At 41.9% G+C, this 22247-nt stretch overlaps 1 protein-coding gene across 2 annotated transcripts in view; it reads left to right on the top strand.

The window, feature by feature from the left end:
* RAB3IP (RAB3A interacting protein) overlaps nucleotides 1-22247 on the top strand; it is a 33708-nt gene that overhangs the window by 1790 nt on the left and 9671 nt on the right. For both annotated transcript variants that reach the window (XM_072146698.1, XM_072146697.1), the window contains exons 2-5: nucleotides 15326-15589; nucleotides 15688-15934; nucleotides 17983-18060; nucleotides 18342-18542. In XM_072146698.1, coding sequence (XP_072002799.1) covers nucleotides 15348-15589; nucleotides 15688-15934; nucleotides 17983-18060; nucleotides 18342-18542 — 768 coding nt within the window. In that variant the 5' untranslated portion in view covers nucleotides 15326-15347. The remainder of the gene's footprint in view (nucleotides 1-15325; nucleotides 15590-15687; nucleotides 15935-17982; nucleotides 18061-18341; nucleotides 18543-22247) is intronic.

Below are 22247 nucleotides of genomic sequence, written 5' to 3' on the forward strand. Positions count from 1 at the left end.
GTTCATTTGAATAGGTGCTGTTTTATACAATTTCTGTTACTTCTCTACTTTAAAAAAAATATTTTTATAGTTTTATTTGTTTTCTCCAGCCTGACTATTTAATACACGTGACAAGCTAATAGTGAGTTGTTGGGAAGGGTTAGATGCTTCACTTGCATGGGAAAAAAGTATGAAATATTTATTATAGAGGCCTCTGATTGTGTAAACTGATGCTCAACATTGGCTATGGTTTGAGACTCATTAATAATATAGTGACAGGCTGAGTTCACTTTTCCATGGCAGCCAGTAAAGATTCTTGGTACTCCATCATCTACAGAACAATGTCATGGATTTAAAAATAACTTTCCAAGTTGGCCCTGTCTTAAGACCCATGAAAACTGTGCCCTGAATGAGAGTCCTTGCATCATAGTAAAATATTATGGAATGAATCCCTGCTTGCTGGCAGAAAAGCAGCACAAAGTGGTTTAGTGCTGCTGTGCCACCAACAAGCATACCCATTATCTGCCCAACTCTGGTGCAGAAGATGTTATTTAACCTGCACTATGTCTCTTTTATTTTTCCCCCACAGTAGTTTATAAAATGAAAGCTGAACTCTGGTTGCAATGAGCAACTAGAACAGTTTAGCTCTGACACTTGAAATAAATTTCCACTTGGTTTACATTGGAGCAGATGACTTATTGCCATAACTGCACCTACCTGCAGATAAGCAACTTGATGACTAGGTATTCCATCTTATTCATTTCTCTCATCTTGACAATGGGGCTCTTGGAGCCGTCTTGCACCCTCTGTAAATAAAGAGTACCATATATACTCGAGTATAAGCCTAGTTTTTCAGCACATAAAAATTTGCTGAAAACCTATATTCGGCTTATACTCGAGTAAAAAAAATATCAAAACTCACCTTTCCGACTTCCCCCGCTGCTGGTTATATACTGGGGCAAGGGGCTGGCTATATACTGGGGGATATGGGCTTGCAGGCTATACACTAGGGGGGGGCAGGTGCTGGCTATATACTATGGGGCAGGGTCCGGCAGGCTATATACTGGGGAGGCTGTGACCAATGCATTTCGCACCCTCAGCTTATACTCGAGTCAATAGGTTTTCCTAGGTTTTTGTGATAAAATTAGGCACCTCGGCTTATACTTGGGTCAGCTTATACACAAGTATATACGGGTAGCTTGCATTCTTAAGACTCTTGCTTTTATTTTTCCAATCGCAAATAAAAATAGTTGAGCATGTTTGGCTTCGGCCCCTTCCACACTAGCGAGTGTGATGCGATGAACTCGCATCACACTCGCAACGCAAGCTGCCGGGAACGCACGGCCCGAACCCTGCACCGCGGGAGTGAACTGACATGCTGAGTTCACTCCCGCGGTGCAGCGTTCGGGCCGTGCGTTCCCGGCAGCTTGCGTTGCGAGTGTGATGCGAGTTCATCGCATCACACTCGCTAGTGTGGAAGGGGCCTTCCTCTCTGTTCCTATTGGCTTAGAGACACGTGGTCTCCTAGGTTTTAGGTATACTCTTATTGATTGCCTAAAAGTGTTTTCCGAAGAAAAAAGTTCTCAAATTTTAACCCCTTAGTGTCCAAGCTTATTTGCACGTTGATGACAAAGGTTTATTTTTCAAAACTTGCATGTGTCACTTCATTCGGTAATATTAGAAGGCTTTAACTTACCCAGGTGACTTTGAGACTTTTTTGTGATATGTTGTACATCAAGTTAGTGAGATGTAAAATCCTATACACTTTTTTAAAAAGTTTGAAAAACAGAACATTTTGAATTTTAAAAATGAATAATTTTTCAAACTGATAGTCTTACTACCCAATTTAGTTACTAACATTTACCACCTCTCGGTTTTGTGCTTGAATAATTTTATAATTGTCCTTTTGTTTTATTATGATGCTGGAAAGATTATACATCGTACAGCATTTTATACATTTTCAAAAATTTTTTAGAATCAATTATTATTTTATGGACCACTTTATTTCCATAACGGTTTTGGAAGTCCTGTTAATAGAAATCCCCCACATATCACCCCGTTCTATTAACTTAAGCGATTCAAAATACCATGTAGAAAGCTTGTTAAGCCATTATGTATTTTACTGAACTTCAATCAAAATATTGGTTTGATTTCGAATTTACTAATTTCATCATTAACACGTTTGTTTAGCCCTTAAAGAGAACCTGTCAGGCAAAATAACCCCCCTAAACTAAATATATTTTCATAAACTGCCATTAGAGAGCATTGCCTCTATCCCTTTATTGTCCCTCTACATGCCTGTAAACCTAAGCAATGAGGTCCTAAAGCTGTATGCAAATGACCTGTGAAATGTCCAATGAGTCATTAGCATATTCAAGCTGTCCAGCTTATTCATGAGTGGGAGGCACAGCCACATGCCCAGTGCTTGACTGACAGCTGTTCCATGTAATGGCTGCTCCATGTGCTTGCTGGTGGCCACGCCCCCTGCTGCCTGTATGTGAAAGATACAACCGCTCCAGGCTGCGTAGCTGATGTCTGTGTATTAGGAGGATGCAGCACACACACTAACTGTGCTTTACTATACATTACACACAGACATGAGCAGGGGGAGGAGAGGGGAGGGGTAACACACTGACATCACTGCCGACCATGTGACCAGCCTCATTTACATAATAAAGAATAGATGATTTTATAATGATTAATGTATGAAATAACTAGATAAAGGCTGGGATGGGATCCTTGTGAGCTGCTCTAACAGGTAGAGGTGACAGAAATAGTGACACAGACCTGATGACAGCTTAAGCTGAATAAAAATAGAAAATGCATCCACAAATATATTATGCAGTTTCTTCTGAGTACAATGACATCCCACATGTGGATGTCACCTGCTCTCTGGGCATGTGACGGAGTGCAGAAGGAAAGGAGCACCATCAAACTTTGCAGGGCAGAGTTTTGCAGAGTCCCTGAGGGAATGTTCACATGTGGTGTTTCTGTTGGAATCCAAAACATTCATTTCAAAACACAACCAAAATACCACAAACCCCTTATCCCAGAGAATGACTCCATTTTGTAAACTTTTTATCATGTGGCATAGGGGGCATAGTGATGTTTACACAATAAAGATAATGTTTAACCCCCTTTATAATTTTACTACATTTTATTGCTTTTTTCATTCCTATTACTCAGTGATAGTGTAACATTCAGAAGTGTGTGCTGGTACTAGCTGTGCAGACACATCGAGATTCCTCTGTGCTATAAGGTGCTGGGTGCTGACAATCTGATGCTGATAATCTAATATCATGGTGCAGGGTTGAGCTACACTTTCAGTTAGCTTTTGAAGATTCTAGTAATATCTGACACCCAAAGATCAGACAGTTCACTCAGCTCTGCTATCTCACCTATATCACACACAGTCAGCACTACTATGCATTCCTCTCCACTGTGTTTGTAGTGCTGGTCTCATCTGCAGTGCCTTCTTTTTCCTGCCGCTTCCCCTGCAGTACAGGAGAAGCTATTCTTAAGAGCGGAATCTGCCGATCATAGTCAGGAGTTTACACTCGGTTCTAGGGACAACCAAAATGTAAACACCAGAACTGATGGAGACAGGTTCGAATTATATCTGTGAAATGCTGTATTTTTGTTAATAACAGTGAGTGAATGTGTTTTTGTTATCCTGAGTAAATTTAAGAATCTTGTCTTCATGAGAATACCCGTTTTAAAGGGGTTATCCAAGCATGTTAGGCAGGGACATCCCCACACTGACACTAATGGCGTTTCAGGCGTTGGGACAATGGGAGCATTTATTTCCATGGCGTCCCCCATGACGGCCCCAACTGGAGGATGGCCCTTGACCTCTGTAGGGACAGGAAGCAAAGAGGTTAAAAGCCCCTCCCCTACACCCACACTCCAGTGGCTTCCTGTCCCTACACAGGGCAGGGAGTAGAGAGAAGTTTTCTCTCCTCGCTTCCCACTAGTTGGGACAGTGAGGGGGGACACCATGGCGCGGGACCTATCCCTTACCCAGCACAGCTCCGGGCCTCGATCGGGTTGCGGCCCTTTCCTCTGCCTGCGTGGATCTGTGTTTCTCCTTCCGGCTCTGCCCGCAGCTCCTGGAGCTTACGACACCCGAAACATGTGATTCTGGCGCTCCCGTGCACTTTCGGTCGACCCCGGCGTCAACTTCCGGTGGAGTGACGAAACCGGAAGTGACGTCAAAGCCGCGCGACCCGGAAACAGGATCGTGGGGCGGTAAGTTTAAATTGCTCTAGCGTGGTAATTACGTTGATCTGAGGTCTAATCTTCATTCCGGAGCACACCTCTAACCTGCGGCCTACGAGTTAAAGGTTCCCTTTGGCGTTTTTTCAGGTCAGGTCTTTGGCTTCAAACACCCTGATATGTATAACTGTATATTATGCTGGCACATACTATATTTTATTGCACTGTATTCTGATATGGGCCACGTTTACCTTATAGACCCTGGTGGATCTCTCCTGGCTTACCGGTACCAGGTAAAATCCTACCCTTTAACCATTGCAGTGCTGATTTACAAGCCTTCAATTGTTGTTATTACATTCTAGGCTGGCTGGTTACTGTAGTTCCTCTAGGAGCATGGAACCCTGCAATTTAGAGGCCTCAGGTCTGGACCTCATATCCCCACCTCCTGTGAGTAGGGGTTAAAGGGTTAGGGTGGTGGGTCACCCGCACGTCCCGTTTATAGCAGTTCCTTATCTGGGCTCTCCTTTCCTTGATAGGATCCCAAGGAAAAGGAAAAAGGCCGTGCTAAGGAGCAATCCTCCTCTGAGAGGAAGAAAACTCCTCATAAAAAGTGCAACATGTGCTTTGAAAAGTTACCTAGTGCATATAAAAAAACCTGTGTGCAAAAAATGCCTGGATAATTTGATTCGTGAAGAAAAGACCTCATTCATGGATGAGATGCGCAGCTTTATCCAGGAGGAAGTCAGATCATCTGTGTCTTCATCCTTGGCTGCCTTTGCCCCCCAGGAACCACCTCAAAAGCGCCAGAAAATAGTGGATTCATCTTCTGACCCCGCTTCAGACTCTGATGGTGCTACGGTCAAGGATTCTTTGGAGCCTGATACGTTCCCTTCCACCTCTGCAAACAGGATGGAATCGAGATATCTGCTGGCTTCTGAAGACCTGGATCCCCTCTTAAAAGCGGTGCGAGATACCCTGAAGATAGAGGAGGTAGAGGAGACGCAGTCCAATCAGGATGAACTCTTTGGTCTGCTCAAAGCCAAAAAACGGCGCGTGTTCCCGGTCAATAATACTCTCAGGGATCTGATTCTGGAAGAATGGAGGGATCCGGAAAACAAAATTTCTCTTTCAAAAGAATTTAGAAATCGTCTTTCTTTTGATGAAGAAGAAGCCAAGCTATGGAACTCGGCTCCTAAGATGGACATCCAGGTCACTAAAATGACCAAGAAGACCGATTTGCCTTTTGAGGATGCTACCCAGTTGAAAGATCCGCTGGATAGAAAGGCAGACAGCCTATTAAAAAAGAGCTGGGAATGTTCCATGCTGAACCTTAAATCCAACATTGCTACAACGTCCGTAGCTCGCACACTATTCCACTGGGTAATGGAGTTGGAAAAGCATGTAAGGGATGGAACCCCAAGGGAGCTGTTACTTAATACCTTCCCAACCCTGAAAGCAGCCACAGCTTTCATTGCTGACGCCTCGGCAGAAGGAGTGAGGATTAGTGCTAAAGAAGGGGCTCTTTCCAACTCCGTAAGAAGATCTCTCTGTTTAGAATTGACCGCTCTTCCTCCCACAAGTTTCGTCCTTACCAGACAACCCACTCGGGACCTGTCGCTCCAACTCTGGACAGAAGTGCAGAAGTTGTTAGAACTGGATGTGATTATCCCTGTACCCCAGGAACATCAGAGAAGAGGGCATTACTCTCCACTGTTCCTCATAAAGAAACCGAACGGGAAGTCCAGGATGATCTGCAACCTGAAAGGGCTAAACAGGTTCGTCCTATACAGAAAATTCAAGATGGAGACCGTCTCTTCAGCTTCAGCTCTAATCCATCGTCAGGCGTTCATGTGTACAATAGACCTGAAGGACGCCTACTACCACGTCCCAATATACCCCAAATCGCAGAAGTTTCTCAGGTTCGCAGTCCTGTCACCAGAAGGCGAGGAAGCTCACTTTCAATACAAAGCCCTTCCCTTCGGGATATCTTCTGCACCGAGAACCTTTTCAAAGATTATGGTCGAGGTGGTAGCGTTTCTGAGAAAAGAAGGAATATCCATCATTCCGTACCTAGACGACCTTCTGGTAGTAAGTGCCTCAAGTCAGGAGCTGATTCTTCACAGGGATATCACCATGAAGACTCTTCAGCGGCTAGGCTGGATCATCAATACAGAAAAATCCAACCTAGAACCGAGCATGAACGTGGTATTCCTGGGAGTTCTAATAGACTCCACACGACAGATGTCTTTTCTCCCACCAGCCAAGAGAGAAAATTTAATTCTCCAGCTAAACACGTTCAAGAAAAAGAAGAGCTGCTCCATAAGAGAAGCAATGAGGATCCTTGGGCTCATGACCGCATGCATCCAGTGCGTGCAATGGAGCCAAAGTCATACAAGGACACTACAGAACTGGGTGCTGTCCTCTTGGGACAAAGATCCTCGTCACCTAAACCAAAAGGTGGAGATTCCCCTCTCAGTCTTACGGTCCATAGACTGGTGGACAGATCCAGCAAACCTGGGAAAAGGAGTACCCTGGCATCCTTGGCCAGTGACAACTATACAGACGGACGCAAGTCAGTCAGGTTGGGGAGCGATTGTCGCAGGTCATCCTGTCCAAGGCCTGTGGCCGGATTCAGGGAAAACCCGTTCCTCAAATCATCGGGAGTTAAGAGCTGTTCTGGAAACCCTGAGGTCCAGCACACAAATGCTGAGAGGAAAGCATGTCAGAATTTTTTCGGACAACGTCACTACGGTAGCCTACCTACGTCACCAAGGGGGAACCAAAAACCCGAGTCTCCTGGCACTCTCAAACAAAATCTTCAACTGGGCAGAAGACAACCTTCAATCCCTCTCCTCCATCCACCTCAAGGGGGAAGAAAATCAGGCAGCAGACTTCCTGAGCCGGAGGAAGATAGACCAAAACGAGTGGTGTCTTCACGAAGATGTCTTCCTTCAGTTAACAAGGAGGTGGGGACATCCGTCAATAGACCTGTTTGCCTCCAGCAAGAACACGAAGCTCCCGCATTTCTTTTCCCTGGAACCTACAGTTCCCTTCAACCAAAGGGACGCATTCAGTCAGTCCTGGGGGGGGCTGTTACTGTATGCCTTTCCTCCGATACCTCTTATGTCCCGGGTCATACAAAAGATCAGGGAAGACCAGGCGGAAGTTATACTCATAGCGCCTTGGTGGCCAAAAAGGAACTGGTTTCCTTGGCTAAAAAAGATGGCAATGGCGGATCCATTCCTGTTATCACCCCGTCCAGACCTCCTGTTCCAGGGTCCAGTTCTTCATCCAAATCCGCAGGCTCTCCAGCTCGCTGCATGGATCCTGAAAGGAAGATACTGACAGCCCAGGGGCTATCGGACAAAGTGATCTCCACGATGAAGGCTAGTCGTAAGGTGGTCACCCACAGAATTTACTCCAGAATATGGAAGAAATTCGTGTCCTTTTGTGGCTCAGTCTCTCCTAACCAGTTGTCTCCCAACATCTCGCAGATACTGGATTTCCTGCAAGCTGGTTTTGATAAAGGGCTGAAGACGAGTACACTCAAGGTCCAGGTATCAGCCCTTAGTGTCTTCTTTGATACTTCCTTGGCGGAGCACAAGTGGATCCAGAGGTTCGTAAAAGCTACCTCCAGATTGAGACCTCACTTAAAACACAATATCCCAAACTGGGATTTGTCTCTGGTGTTGAATCACCTGACAGGTCCTCCATTTGAGCCCTTAGAGACTACGGACCTTAGAAGCCTAACCCTCAAGCTGACCTTCCTTATAGCCATAACCTCAGCTAGACGGTTAGGAGAAATCCAGGCTCTCTCTCTTAGAGAACCTTACCTTAGAGTTCTGGAAGATAGAGTAATTCTAACTCCAGATAAGACCTTCGCTCCCAAAGTGTCTTCCAGTTTTCATCGCAATCAGGAAATTGTGTTACCTTCTTTTTGCCAGAACCCTAAGAACAGTAAGGAGTCAGCTTGGCATACTCTGGACGTGAGGGGATGTCTTCTCCACTACCTGGACATCTCTAAGCCTTGAAGAAAGGACGACAACATCCTCCTGCAGTATACAGGGAAGAATAAGGGGAAGAAAGCTTCCAAAGCATCTATTGCCCGTTGGATCCGGACTACCATCAAAGAGGCATATGATGCCGAAAATATGGACATTCCTGGGACTGTCAGGGCCCACTCAACCAGGGGGGTGGCCGCCTCATGGGCTGAAAAACGTGGGGCCTCTCTAATCGATATCTATAAAGCAGCTACCTGGTCTAGCCAATTGACATTCGCTAGACACTACAGATTAGATATCCAAAGTGCCAGGGATCAGGCCTTCGGTAGGAAAGTCTTGCAGGCAGTCGTCCCACCCTAAGCTACTGGTAATCTGGTACATCTCCAGTTGGGGCCGTCATGGGGGACGCCATGGAAAAGGAGAATTATTCTCACCGTTAATTCGGTTTCCATTAGTCCACCATGACGGCCCATATATTTTTCCCGTCCCCTTTTATTTTTATAAGACAGAATAGTCTTAGTCTTTATTATTTAACCTGTTGTATCTGTGTGTGACTATAACATACAATAAATGGGTTGCATCCACAGCCGGTGTAGTTATTTGGTAGCCACTGGAGTGTGGGTGTAGGGGAGGGGCTTTTAACCTCTCTGCTTCCTGTCCCTACAGAGGTCAAGGGCCATCCTCCAGTTGGGGCCGTCATGGTGGACTAATGGAAACCGAATTAACAGTGAGAATAATTCTCCTTTTTCTAGTCCTATCTCTGCCCCCACCCCCAGGCCAACTCAGACTTACTCAGACAAGCCCTTGAATGTAAAGCATAGGAGACTATATTGTCTAATCTTCTGCACAATGTAAGGAAGGAGGCACAACAGGCATACGGAAATATATTATCATATATACTCGAGTATAAGTTGACCCAAGTATAAGCTGAGGTACCTTATTTTAACTCAAAAAACTGGGAAAACCTATTGACTAGAGTGTAAGCCTAGGGTGGGAAATGCATTGGTCACAGCCTCCAGGCAGTATATAGCTGAACCACCCATATCCCATAGTATGTAATCTTCCCTGGCCTCCCCAATATAATATATAGCCCCACCAGTATATTTCCAGCCTGTAATTTAAAAAAAATTATCACTGTACTCACCTTTCCAATGCCCCCCTAAGGTCCTCTTCTTGTTTCCAATGCTCCAGTGCCTTCCGGGTCCTCCTGCTTTTCTTTGGGTTGTTCGGCTCCTCTTTGGGTCCCCGCGAACGGTTGGCACACAGAATGACGTCAGCAGCTTGACACCTTTTGTTTGTGAGCCGCCGGCATACAGATTGTTCATTGTGACCACCTGTTATATTGAATCGATTATCGATATCTGCACATTGGTGTCTTGTAGATTAAAGAATTGCATTATTTATATACGGTATTAGACAGGAAGCGGAACTATTCCTGAATTTTTCAACACCTACGGTATTTGTTGTATGTGCACATACTGTAGCAATGCATTCAAGTATCTTGTTGGGGCCCATCATCTTTTATGACGTGTATGTATGGTAGGAAAACCTTGTAAACAAGCAGCCACATAATTATTTTCATGTCACATGAAGCCACCCATACCATCTTAATAAGTATAAGATACTCCGTGATATATTCTGCTGATATCCAAGATGGTATTTAAAAAGCTTTTAGACTGCATCATTACTTTATTCTGTTTGGAAGAATATATGCTGTATATTGAAACTTGGCTTCAAAAATAAGAATATCGCAGTGTCCTCAGTGGGAAGGGATTGCCAGGAAAATCTTTGACCATCAGGGAACAGCTACATTAACAAGCAAATGGAGTCACTTTTCCAGCAGAGGCTTATAAACATCAATAGATTTTAGCAATGACTATGGTAATCTTGTGATTACTGGAAGTACATTTTCTGGTGCCTGGGTCACAAGTTGTAATAAAATTGTATCCAAAATACATACTTATTTTTCATTGGGGAAACCTCAATTCTTTACCTTTGATAGTCTGACCAATTCTGCCTGGCTGCTTCCTATTGTCATACGATTATTGGAATACCGCAATTAAACTGTATCAACCTAAACACATGAATGTAATCCACATATGATCTAGGTTGGTATCTGGCTGCTGCATAAAGTCTTGATAAACCCGTTGGTTTTGTGTGGGCAGAACCTTGTAGGATGACAGATATGTCTATTTCTATATTTCCTGGCAGTTCCGTGAGAAGGGTCTTCAGTTGTTCTTAAGTTGAATTTGTATGTAAGTCGGAACTGATATATATCTTATAACTGTAACTCTAGACAATTTTTTTTTTTTCTCTTCTCCAGAGGTCATAGTGAGCAGAGAGGTCCGTCTGTAAGTAGAGTGTCCTTAAAGGAAATCTACCTCCAGGATCGGGGATTGTAAACCAAGCATACTGGTGGGTGCCCCCTCCGTCAGGTTCTGCTTTTCTTTTAGCTTCTTATGATCTTGTTTTTTATGGGGGGAAAAAGGCTTTACAAATTATGCAAATGTCCCTGAGGGGCTCCAGACTCCATTAACGTCTATGGAGCCCAGAGCGCTTTATGCTAATTTGCATAATTTTTAAAGCTTTTTTTTGTGAAAACAAGATCATAGGAAGCTAAAAGAAGAGCAGCTCCTGACATGGGGGGGGGGGGGGGGCACATATCAGCATGTATGTATGCTTGCGTTATAATCCTTGATCCTCATTGGTAGATTTCCTTTAAGTCGCCTGTATTAATTATAATATGAGTAGGATCGAGGTAACAAACCTGCCAAGGTAGCCAATAAAAAAGGTTTTGCACGGTTACTGTGTGACAAAAGTGGTGATTCTTAGTTGCTTACATGACATTTATTGGAGCCTGTGAATGGAAAAGCGGTCAGAATCTGACAAATATCCGGACAACAAAAAGAATCTTTGAATTAATGAATCTGATCATCCAATACATCTCGGGTCCTTTAGCCTCCTAACAATAGCAAACTGTACCCCATGCATGTATCTGATCACATGAAGTCACAGCAGTCTCCATGGACTTCTACTCCTCTCCATCCTCCATGGAGGCTGCTGTGATTTTATGTGATCACATACATGGGGTACAGTTTGCTATTATTAGAAGGCTAAAGGACCTGCGATGATATCACTCTGGTCGCATGATGTTAATGTAACATAAGGCACTGTGTTAAAAAAATTTTTTAACACAATATTTCTTATAAGTAGATAGAGATTTACATGTCTGTAGTTAAATATTAGAAGACAGTCCCTAAATACAAGGGGGCAGTGATTTGAAGAGACACAGGGCTGTCAGTCAAAATAACAGGGTAATTTTCACTGCCAGATTGCAGATACAGGCAGTCCCCGGGTTATATACAAGATAGGGTCCGTAGGTTTGTTCTTAAGTTGAATTTGTATGCAAGTCGAAACTGTTTATTTTAGTAGATATTAGTAGTATAATAGTAGATCCAGGCAAAAAAAATTTTTTGCCCCAGTGACAATTGGAGTTTCAAATTTTTTTTTTGCTGTAATTGGACCAAGGATTATCAATAAAGCTTCATTACAGACACCTTACAGCTGATCATTGCAGTCTGGGACTATAGTAAAGCATCCACAAAGCTTCACCAGAGGTCACAGTGGGCAGAGGGGTCTGTTTGTAACTATGGGTCGGGTGTCCTTAAGTAGGGGACCGCCTGTATTGAAAGATTTCAATTTCCTAAGGAAGCACATACAGAGCTGGCTTTCTTGCACACTTTGTCGCTGTTGGCCGACCATTTAAGTTTGTCTGTAGTCCAAGGTACAAAGGGGGAAAAGTAACGGGGATAGTAGTTTGCCTTGGGGTGCTTGAGCTCAACATTATATATGGCTATGGGTTATATATTTGTATTACTGAAAATTTAATTTCCTTCTAATCCTCAAAAATAGTAAGAGGAGTATTATTACCCTTCTGGAAAAATGCAAGTGCGACCACCACTGCTGCTGCTGTTGTTGGTGAGGTAGTTAATGGTGTTGTTGCTAGTGGTAATGGTGACACTTCTCCCGCCGGGCTCTCCCTCTCGTGCTGTTGGGGCGCTGGGTGGTACCACTATGTGGGCTTCCATACGCTGTCAGTTGTCATGTCGGTGCATCTTTTGTGGTACTGGTGTAACTGGCTGTATTGTGGTGCTGTGCTTGATGCAGGTGCCCTTAGCTGTCTGGTGCTTGCATTCCGGTGCACCTTGCCTGCTGCTGGGGCCCTTGTACAGGAGATCCCGCTTGCTTCTGGGCACTTATGTTTGGATAAGTTTGGAGGATGCGGGCACTCCGACGTGCTGTTGATGCTGACCGCTGCTAGGGCACTGTGGCAATGTCAACAGGATGTTCACTGTGAGCACTGCTGCTGTAGGCATACCTAAGTGCTGCTGAGCCTCCTAGGTATGGAGTGTAGGCTAGTGGGGCTTGCAGACCAGGGTGATTTTGGGCTTTGGAGCTTTTAGAGCATCGCTACAAAAGCTAATAGAATCTACGACATACTAAGAAACAAAGGAGAAAAATGACTATCGCTCGCGGTAAGCGCTGAAAATTATGTTCTGACAGAGCCAGCAGGCGCTCGGCTAGCTGAGCGGTGAGCACCTCTGCCTCATTTGCATAAATTTTATGTTTGGGGACAGTCTACCACCTCTAAATGTGAATCACTAAATTTCACTAAATTTGGGATTTGGGCTTCAGTTGCCCGGCCAACAAACAAACTAAAGTATATAAATATAGTGGCTTAAAAGTATATAAATGAATTCATAAACAATTCTCTCCTCTTGTGGCTGCAATCATGATCTTTCCTAAACTACTGCATTTGAAAACTTTGAGAAAATCTACTGTGTGATTTGATGCATTATGTACCAAACATACCTTGTGAATGCTGTAGCTACACTGGTGCAGAATCATATCTTTTTAATCCCTGAGCTGAGTGGTTTTGCTGAAAAAATAATTATAACATTCAGGTCCTTGGGAAAGCTGGATGCCTACATAAACACATTACACAAAGAGCTTCCTGAAAAGTAAAGACAGGACTAATTCACCAGCAGGATCACTCATACATAGCAGCTGGGGGATCGTGCAACAATTGATTACTTATGCCTTCACTCACAACACAGTGATTACATCATTCTCTCGAGTAGTGCATAACTAATGTGAGAGGAAAAGCGCTGATCCCAGGCACAAAAGCGAGAGAGCTTCATTATCATAATTTTATAAATGTTTTTTTTTTTTTTTTGCATAACCACTCAGCACAGGGATTAAACAAGATATGTGCCTGCATTGGTGTAGCTACAGCATTCTCAAGGTATGTTTGCTTCATAGTGCATCAAATCAAATGGTAGATTTTCTCAAAGTTTTTAAATGCAGTAGTTTAGGAAAGATCATGATTGCAGCCACCAGAGGAGAGAATTGTTTATGAATTCATTTATATACTTTTACGCCACTATATTTATATACTTAAGTTTGTTTGTTGGCCGGGAAACTGAAACCCAAATTTAGTGAATGAGAACTGATCTGTGGTAACATTGATATCACTTGATAACCCATCAGTTTTCAGAGACTGTTAAAACATTTCATCTTCCCCATTTCATTGTAATTCCTTGTCTTGTTCTTGGATATTTGCACTATACTGCTACATGCTGTGAGATCACTGCTGTCACTGTTACAAGTCTATTCTATTTAGAAACTGTTGTGCATGTCCTTATTGGATGCCTTTGTATTTCTGTGCACATCTTGCCATTAGAAAGATATTAAAGATGCATGAGCAGCTTTAGTACCATGTAATTTTACCCCCGGCCAAGACCAATTTTTGCTTTTCTATTGCAAGGGTAATTATCAAAAGTAATTTACTGCAACATGAGAAGAGCATTTCCTCGAGCTTACTATACAGGAGGTTACATTCATCACATTTCTCTTACCTAAAGGAACATTTACTCACCATCTGTGCTATAGTCATTGGACGTATATTTAATTCCCTATTGACAGAAGTGCGGGAGCCCAGCTCAATGCCTGCGTTCTTTTGGAAAACCACAGTTTACAAAAAATTACACTAGGCAGGACTTGACGTAGTTTTGCTTGCTGGTCGCGTTGCCTGCCAGATACATTAAGAGACCTATGCCTCTTGATGTATCCGGTCAGACGCCGGGTGACGTGGCTGGCGCTATCATACACCAGGAGATATATCTCCCTCATCAAATGAATGGTGTGGAGTTGTAATATCAAGCACAACCACTGTACGATATACAGCATTGTTCTTTATAGGAATGCTAAAGAGATTTTTATGTCTCAAATCCTGGACCTCCAGTGCTGACCCTCCTGTAGATAGACGTCAGGTGCCTTATGTGTGATTATATCATGTAGGAGCAGTGGAAACATTTACCACCCCTACGAAAAGTGCACTTTTCCACTAGTGATGTGAGGTTTGCAGGCCACTGGCTTGTCGCTCTAAAGAGCATTATATTTAATCAGGATAAAGTTGAACTAGATAAGCCTTTGCCCTTGACAGAATGGAATTTTCTTCTCAGTTATTCTTTTCAATGGAGGCCAGAAAAAGCGAAAGTCCAATTAAGCTACGTCTTATCCTGCAGCCTCTGCCTGAGCGTGGTATGTACTCAGTGGAGGCAATAGACTGCTATGCGGAGCGGATCCAGCGTATTGCATCTATTCCCCACAACCCTGCCGAGCGACTGGATGACCCGATTATGTTACTGTTAGGACATTGCTGGCAGCTGCCGAGAGGGGGATCCCCGGGCTGCGTATCCCACTGTATAGGCATACAGTGGGATACATCTGTGCCATACGTAGCAGGGACACATCAGAATCCTACTGCTGTGTCCTTGCAATGTATGGCAAATAACGAGGTGTGAACACAGCCGAATTAAAAAAAAAAAAGTAAATAAAACTTTTAAAAAAAATGAATGTGTGTTTGCAGTGACTTGCTTTCCTCTTGGAAACCTGTGTGTAATACGGTGCTCTCCTTGGAAGCTGTGTGCACCTAAACTGTTATATTCGTCTAGTTATCTTTTGGCACTTCTCTTCATGCAGAGAATCTGTGATGTTTGCTGTTGATAAAAATAACTAAATCGGTTCAAACATTGATTTTATAGTTTTTTTTTTTTTTTTAATTTTAGTTTTCTGGATGATGCATTTACTATGGCTAGCGACCCCCTTGAAGGCTTTCATGAAGTGAATCTTGCTTCACCCACGACTCCGGATGTTGGCGTTTTCGATATAAAACCTCAGGAACCTACTACCTCTCCTAATGTCATTTATAGACATTTAAGTGTTGGCTCAAATCCTATCCAAGGAAACTCATTGAATGCATCAGACCTACCTACACAGCCTGTCTACTCTTCTCCAAGGCATTTAAAGTGCCGGGATATTACAGGATTAAGGTAGGACATGGGCATTATGGGTATCAAGAATGCAATTTCTTATAGGAAGAACAAGTAGCTATTACTCACAGCAAACCTTACTTTTGTATCATTTACAGTACCAGCAAAAGTCTATCTTCTACCTCTGGGTGTCAGACATGTTCTCCCAAACATGGACGAAGGAAGGACAGCAATCGTGCCGAGCGGGAGTTTTTGCAAGGAGCAGTGACAGATGCAGTAGATGGTCCAGATGATGTCCTCAGCTGCAGTACAGATAGCCTGTCTCATTTACGGAGCCCATCTGTGCTAGAAGTCCGAGAAAAAGGATATGAGCGACTAAAAGAGGAACTTGCTAAAGCTCAAAGAGTAATCATAATGTGAACATTTACAGTCTTGATATATGTTTGCATGGGTCTTGTGTCGATTTGTATATTAACCTCTTAAGGACGCAGCCATTTTACAGCTTAAGGCTCAGCCCCATTTTTTGGATTTTGACTTGCGTCGCTTTATATGGTTATTACTTTTGAACACTGTTACTTATCAAAGCGATTCTGAGATTGTTTTTTCCCCACATGTTGCACTTCATTTTAGTGGTAAATGTTGGCTGATAAGTTTTGCGTTTATTTTCCAAAAAAAAGAAAAAATGCTGAAATTTTTTGAAAAATTTCACTTTTTTGAAATTCTAAATCATTACATTTTCAGGCAGATAGATTTACCACCTAAATAAGTTGCTGAATAACATTTCCCATATGTCTACTTTAAATTTTCATAATTTTTGAAATGTCTAGATAATATATTTTGATGTCGCGATGCTTACAAATCGAATAGCGATTTTCCGTATTTTCAGAATTTACTCTTTTACTGTTTTGAATGAAATTTTACATATTTAGCATCAAAACCCCCTATATAATCAACCCATTTTCAAATCTGCACCCCTCAAACTATCAGAAACAGCTTTTACGAAGATTGTTAACCCCTTGAGATCTTCATTGTAATTGAATCAAAATGGAGGTCAAATTGTGCTGGTTATACGTTCATTTAGCCCTAAAATTTACACATTTCCAAAAGATAAAAATAGAAAACCCACCATACAATTTGTTCTACAATTTCTCCCAAGTGGGAGAATCCTGAAGAGGATCCGAAATGTAGCACTTGGGTGAATAAAGTACCCACTCTTTTTTTATATTGTGGTGTGCAGCCTATTTTTTACTTTTATATGTGAGCTACATGTTATAGCAAATTATCTACAAGGGTTTAAAACAGTTGATTGAATTGAACTTGTCACAATTATGATGCTTCCTGCAGTTTCAGCTTCATACTATAGTTGCATTCCAAATTTAGATCTTCCAATGATCTATAGGTGTGTTTAAGGTTTAAGAATAGTCATTCCACAGAAGTCCTGCTTATAATAAGGTAAATATAATTTATCCAGATAACGGGGTTCTAGTTTTTAAATAATCTCTTAGTAGAGCAACAAGAGATTTATCAAAGCCAGTGTTGTTCCAAAACTCTAGGTTTACAACTCTAAAATTCGGAAATTATTCTAATTGTCAGAGTATTGCTGTTGTACAGAAAAGTACTTGCAGTAGTAGTTATGTTTACATGATGCTGTTACTATTGTTATTGAAGACATGTGGGTAGTACACAGCTTGACCTGACATTGTCGCATGTGAGCATGTACAGGAAGGAGCTGACCTGCATTTTGCTCCAGCCTACACCCTGAGCCTGTGATGTCTGCAGCCATGTAGTAGAGGGCAAGGAGTAGCTTCTCTACAACAGGGTGGATGCATCTACATTCAGCGCCAGGACATCACAGGAAGCGGCAAAATCAAGGTCAGAAGATGATCAGCTAGACTCATAGGAATCTGTACTGAGCTTATAAAGACACATTACTCAGGTAAATGGTCTCTCATGTTAGGCACACACCTGATTCTTATTTTGTATTACTGGAAAACCACTTTATCTGGTTAGATAGAAGCTGGGGCTTTCTTTTACTCCATGACTCCTATAATACCCCTTTCCCATACAATGAGGTCTGCCATCTTCCTGTACAAAAGCTGTTACTTATTTTCTTTTATTATAGTGGTTGTCTGGTGGAAAAGCTAAAACTAAGTTCACTTTTATTTTAGTATACAGTATATTCTCTGATGCAATAAAGCTCCATCTCCTCTGCATAAAGCGATCCTGTTGTTACCATTAAAAAAACGGTTCTTCTTCACCACAGAAACTAGTTTTACCAGACCCTGCTAATAAATTTAGTAAGGCTTGGACAACTTCCTAGAAAAACACAGTAAAACTCCTCTTGACCTAGGGAATGCCTAAATGCAGTGCTAGAGATTGTCTTTTGATATATCTGACTACCTAGAAATGGTGACAGAAATGTAGGTTATCTGACCCACCTATATTTATTCCAGGAGGCACACAAAATGGTCCGTGAAGCAAATGTGAAACAGGCCACAGCAGAGAAGCAGCTGAAGGAAGCACAAGGCAAAGTATGGGTTATTATTATATTATCTTAGGTTATTGATAAAGTGGGTTTTTCATAAGATGGTTCTAGTGAAGGAAACTTTGTATATTTGAAAATTTGGGGCACAGTAGCAAATCTAAATACTGTATGTAGAGGCTTGTTATTTTTTTGTATGCAATCCATGTAGGGCAATTTTGTTGACTAGGATGTTCTGGGAGAAGGGGTACAATGGTTCGAAAATTATTAAATGAATGGAATTGAAAGAATTTGAAATGTATTTATGTCTTTCAATAATATGTTAAATAGATTGATGTGTTGCAAGCCGAAGTCGCAGCCCTTAAAGCTCTTCTATCCACATCCCCAACCTCCCCAACAAAAGAATTACAACCAGGTGGGAAGGTTCCATTCAAGAAAGGCCATGCAAGGAACAAAAGCACAAGTAGTGCTATGGTGGGTGGCACCATGGACCTCACTGTAATGCAGCCAATTGTGAAGAAATGTAAAGAGGTAATGTAACTGGTTATCACTAAGTTTACAAATACATTTAATATTATTACATTTGTTTTATGTTCTTGTTTAGTGAATGTCCCCATTAGTCAGGTCCTACTTTAAGCCCTTCCTGCCTATACCTATATTCATTTTTGCAGGGTTTTTTTGGTTGCTCTTTTCCTGTAAAAATCCATAACTTTTTTTTTTTTTCTGTATACAGAGCTGTATGAGGGCTTGTTTCCTAGTGACTGTATTTAATATTCCATGCCATATACTGGGACGGACTCTTTTTTTACGACTTTCACTGTTTGGTCCAAATGACTAGGCTGTCCAATTTATGTACCGTAAAAACTCGAGTATAAGCCAAGTTTTTCAGCACAAAAAATGTGTCCTCTTCTATACAGCAACGCTCCGGCATCGGCTCCATGTTCCCGTGTGGTCTGTCGCAGGCATTGGGACGTCAGCCGCTAGCTGGAGCATTGCTGTATAGAAGAGGACCTGCCAGGGGGACGTCGGAAGGTGAGAACACTATTTGTTTATTTCCTATAGGCTATATACTACAGGGTTGCTTGCAGGCTATATACTACAGGGTCACTGGCAGGCTATATACTGGGAGGCTGTGACCAATGTATTTCCCACCCTCGGCTTATACCCGAGTCAATATGTTTTTCCAGTTTTTTTGTGTGTTAAAACTAGGGGTCTTGGCTTATACCCGAGTGTATATATACAGTGGGCTGTTTAATTTGTATAAATAGATGTAAAAAAATTTAAACCTTCTGTATAATAAAAAAGTCTGTTTCAACATATTTTGATAATTTTTTCATACTACAGCGTATGGAGTTGTAATTTTTTGCAGGATTAGATGACGTTTTCAATGCTACCGTTTTGGAGACTGTATGAAGTATTGATCGCATTTTACCAAATTTGTGCAAAATGGCAAAAAAGTGGTGTTAACATTTTATATTTTGATCAGGACTTTTTTTTTTTAATTAGTTTCTTTCTTAATTAGTTTCTCGCGGGCCGAGCCCTCTCCATAGCCGGTAAGTCTTTGCTGCATATTGCAGCAAAGGCTTACCGGTAACACCCGCGATCGGTGCTAGCACCGATCGCGGGTGCTTTCGCGGTGATCGCCGCCGGCAATGCTGCCGGAGGCTCCAAAAAGATCCACGGATCGCCGCTCCCCGATGACGTCACGGGGAGCGGTGATCCGTTGCCATGACAGCTTCGGGTCTCACGAAGGCCCGAAGCAGTCTCGTTTTAACCCATTCATTACAATGTGCTATCAGCACATTGTAATGAATGAGGAGTAAAATCCCCATATACTGCCATATTGCAGTATGGCAGTATATGGTAGGATCGATCAGACAACCTAGGGTTAAAGTACCCTAGGGAGTCTGAAAAATAGTAAAAGTAAAAAAAAGTTAAAAAAAAAAAAAAATTATAATAAAAAAAAACTAAAAATTCAAATCACCCCCCTTTCCCTAGAACTGATATTAATATTAATAAACAGTGAAAATCATAAACACATTAGGTATCGCCGCGTCCGAAAATGTCCGATCTATCAAAATATAATTACGGTTTTTCACTGCGTTTAACCTCGTAACGGAAAATAGCGTCCAAAGTCAAAATTGGCATTTTTTTGCCATTTTGGAAAATATAAAAAAATTTATAAAAAGTGATCAAAAGGTCGTACAGTCCTAAAAATGATAGCAATGAAAACGCCATCAAAAGTTGCAAAAAATGACACCACCCACAGCTCCATACACCAAAGTATGAAAAAGTTATTGCCGCCAGAAGTTGGCAAAATAAAAAAAAAACATTTTGTACAGGAGGTTTTAATTTTTTTAAAAGTATGAAAACATTATAAAACCTATACAAATTTGGTATCCACGTGATAGTACCGACCCAAAGAATAAATTAGACATGTCATTTGTGGCACACAGTGAAAGCTGTAAAATCCAAGCCCACAAGAAAGTGTTTTTTTCCTGCTTCCCAGTACGCACCATGGAATATTAAATACCGTCACTACGAAGTGCAATTTGTTACGCAGAAAATAAGCCATAACAGAGCTCTTTATGTGGAAAAATAAAAAAGTTATAGATTTTTGAAGGTGGGGAGTGAAAAATGGAAGTGAAAAAACTAAAAAAGGCCAAGTCGTTAAGGGGTTAAGGAAATGTAATACTTTTGAGTCTGACTGTTCCTACCATATACTGCAATACTACTGTATTGTTCTATATGGCATTTGTTGCACATTGTTACAGATCTGCATAAATGACAGGTCCTGGAGTCTTATATAGGCTTTTATGCTTGCCACCGGCTTTTGAATGCCTATGTCTGCATTTCCAGAGGCAAATAAAGCCACCTGCCAACATACTATTACAGCGGTTTGCAGCAAGGAGTTAAACAGCAGCATCACTGCTTTCCTGGGCTGTGGAGAATTTTGGAAATTTCTAAGTTTCATAAAAGAAAGTTCTATAAATATCTGTTCTATTCCTTATCTAAGGGAGTAGGACAGAAGTGCACACCTTTAGCAGAATTGATAAATGCCAAAATGTTGCAATAAACATATACTGCATTCAGAGAAGACTACAATAGTGGATGCACGAGTCCACAACCCTTAATACACATGGGGCAATTTGTTTGCTCCTTTGTGTCTGCTCTATGTGTTTTGATTTCTTAGACTCACTTTTTTGTCTTTAATAATAACCTATGAGTTCCCTCTACATTTTTGTTACAGCAGTGTTATTTATAGAAAATGTCATACAGTTTGAGTAATCTGTCAGTCATTGCTCAGAATAATTTTACTTTAATACAAATATTAACTAAAACATACATGCTGAAAAACTGGCGATGTGTGATCTGCTTTCTATAATATTGGACGCTTTTAACCGGTTCGCGACCGCCCGCCGTGTATTCACGGCGGCGGTCGCGCTGCATGGAGAGGGCTCACGGGCTAAGCCCTCTCCATAGCCGGTAAGTCTTTGCTGCATATTGCAGCAAAGGCTTACCGGTAACATCCGCGATCGGTGTTTCGCGATCGGTGTTTTTACAGCGTGGGCTGCCGGCAAAGCTGCCGGCAGCCTCAAACAGATAGCGGTGCATGGGCGCCGCCATTTTACCTGGGATCGCCGCTCCCCGTGACGTCATCGGGGGGCGGCGATCCGTCTCCATGGTAGTTTCGGGTCTTCCGAAGACCCGAGGCTATTTCGTTTTAACCCCTTCATTACAATGTGCTGATAGCACATTGTAATGAATGAGGAAGAAAATCCCCATATACTGCCATACTGTAGTATGGCAGTATATGATAGGATCGATCAGACAACCTAGGGTTAAAGTACCCTAGGGAGTCTGAAAAATAGTATAAATAAAAATAAAAAAAAGTTAAAAAAAAAAAAATTATAATAAAAAAACCTAAAATTTCAAATCACCCCCCTTTCCCTAGAACTGACATAAATATAAATAAACAGTAAAAATCATAAACACATCAGGTATCGACGCGTCCGAAAATGCCCAATCTATCAAAATATGAAAATTGTTTTTCAATGCGTTTAACCCCGTAACGGAAAATAGCGCCCAAAGTCGAAAATGGCACTTTTTTGCCATTTTGAAAAATCTAAAAAAATCTATAAAAAGTGATCAAAAGGTTGTACAGTCCTAAAAATGATATCATTGAAAATATTATCAAATTTCGCAAAAAATGACACCACGCACAGCTCCGTACAC

This window comes from Engystomops pustulosus, chromosome 4 (assembly GCF_040894005.1).
Source record: "Engystomops pustulosus chromosome 4, aEngPut4.maternal, whole genome shotgun sequence".
NCBI classification, from domain to species: Eukaryota; Metazoa; Chordata; class Amphibia; order Anura; family Leptodactylidae; genus Engystomops; species Engystomops pustulosus.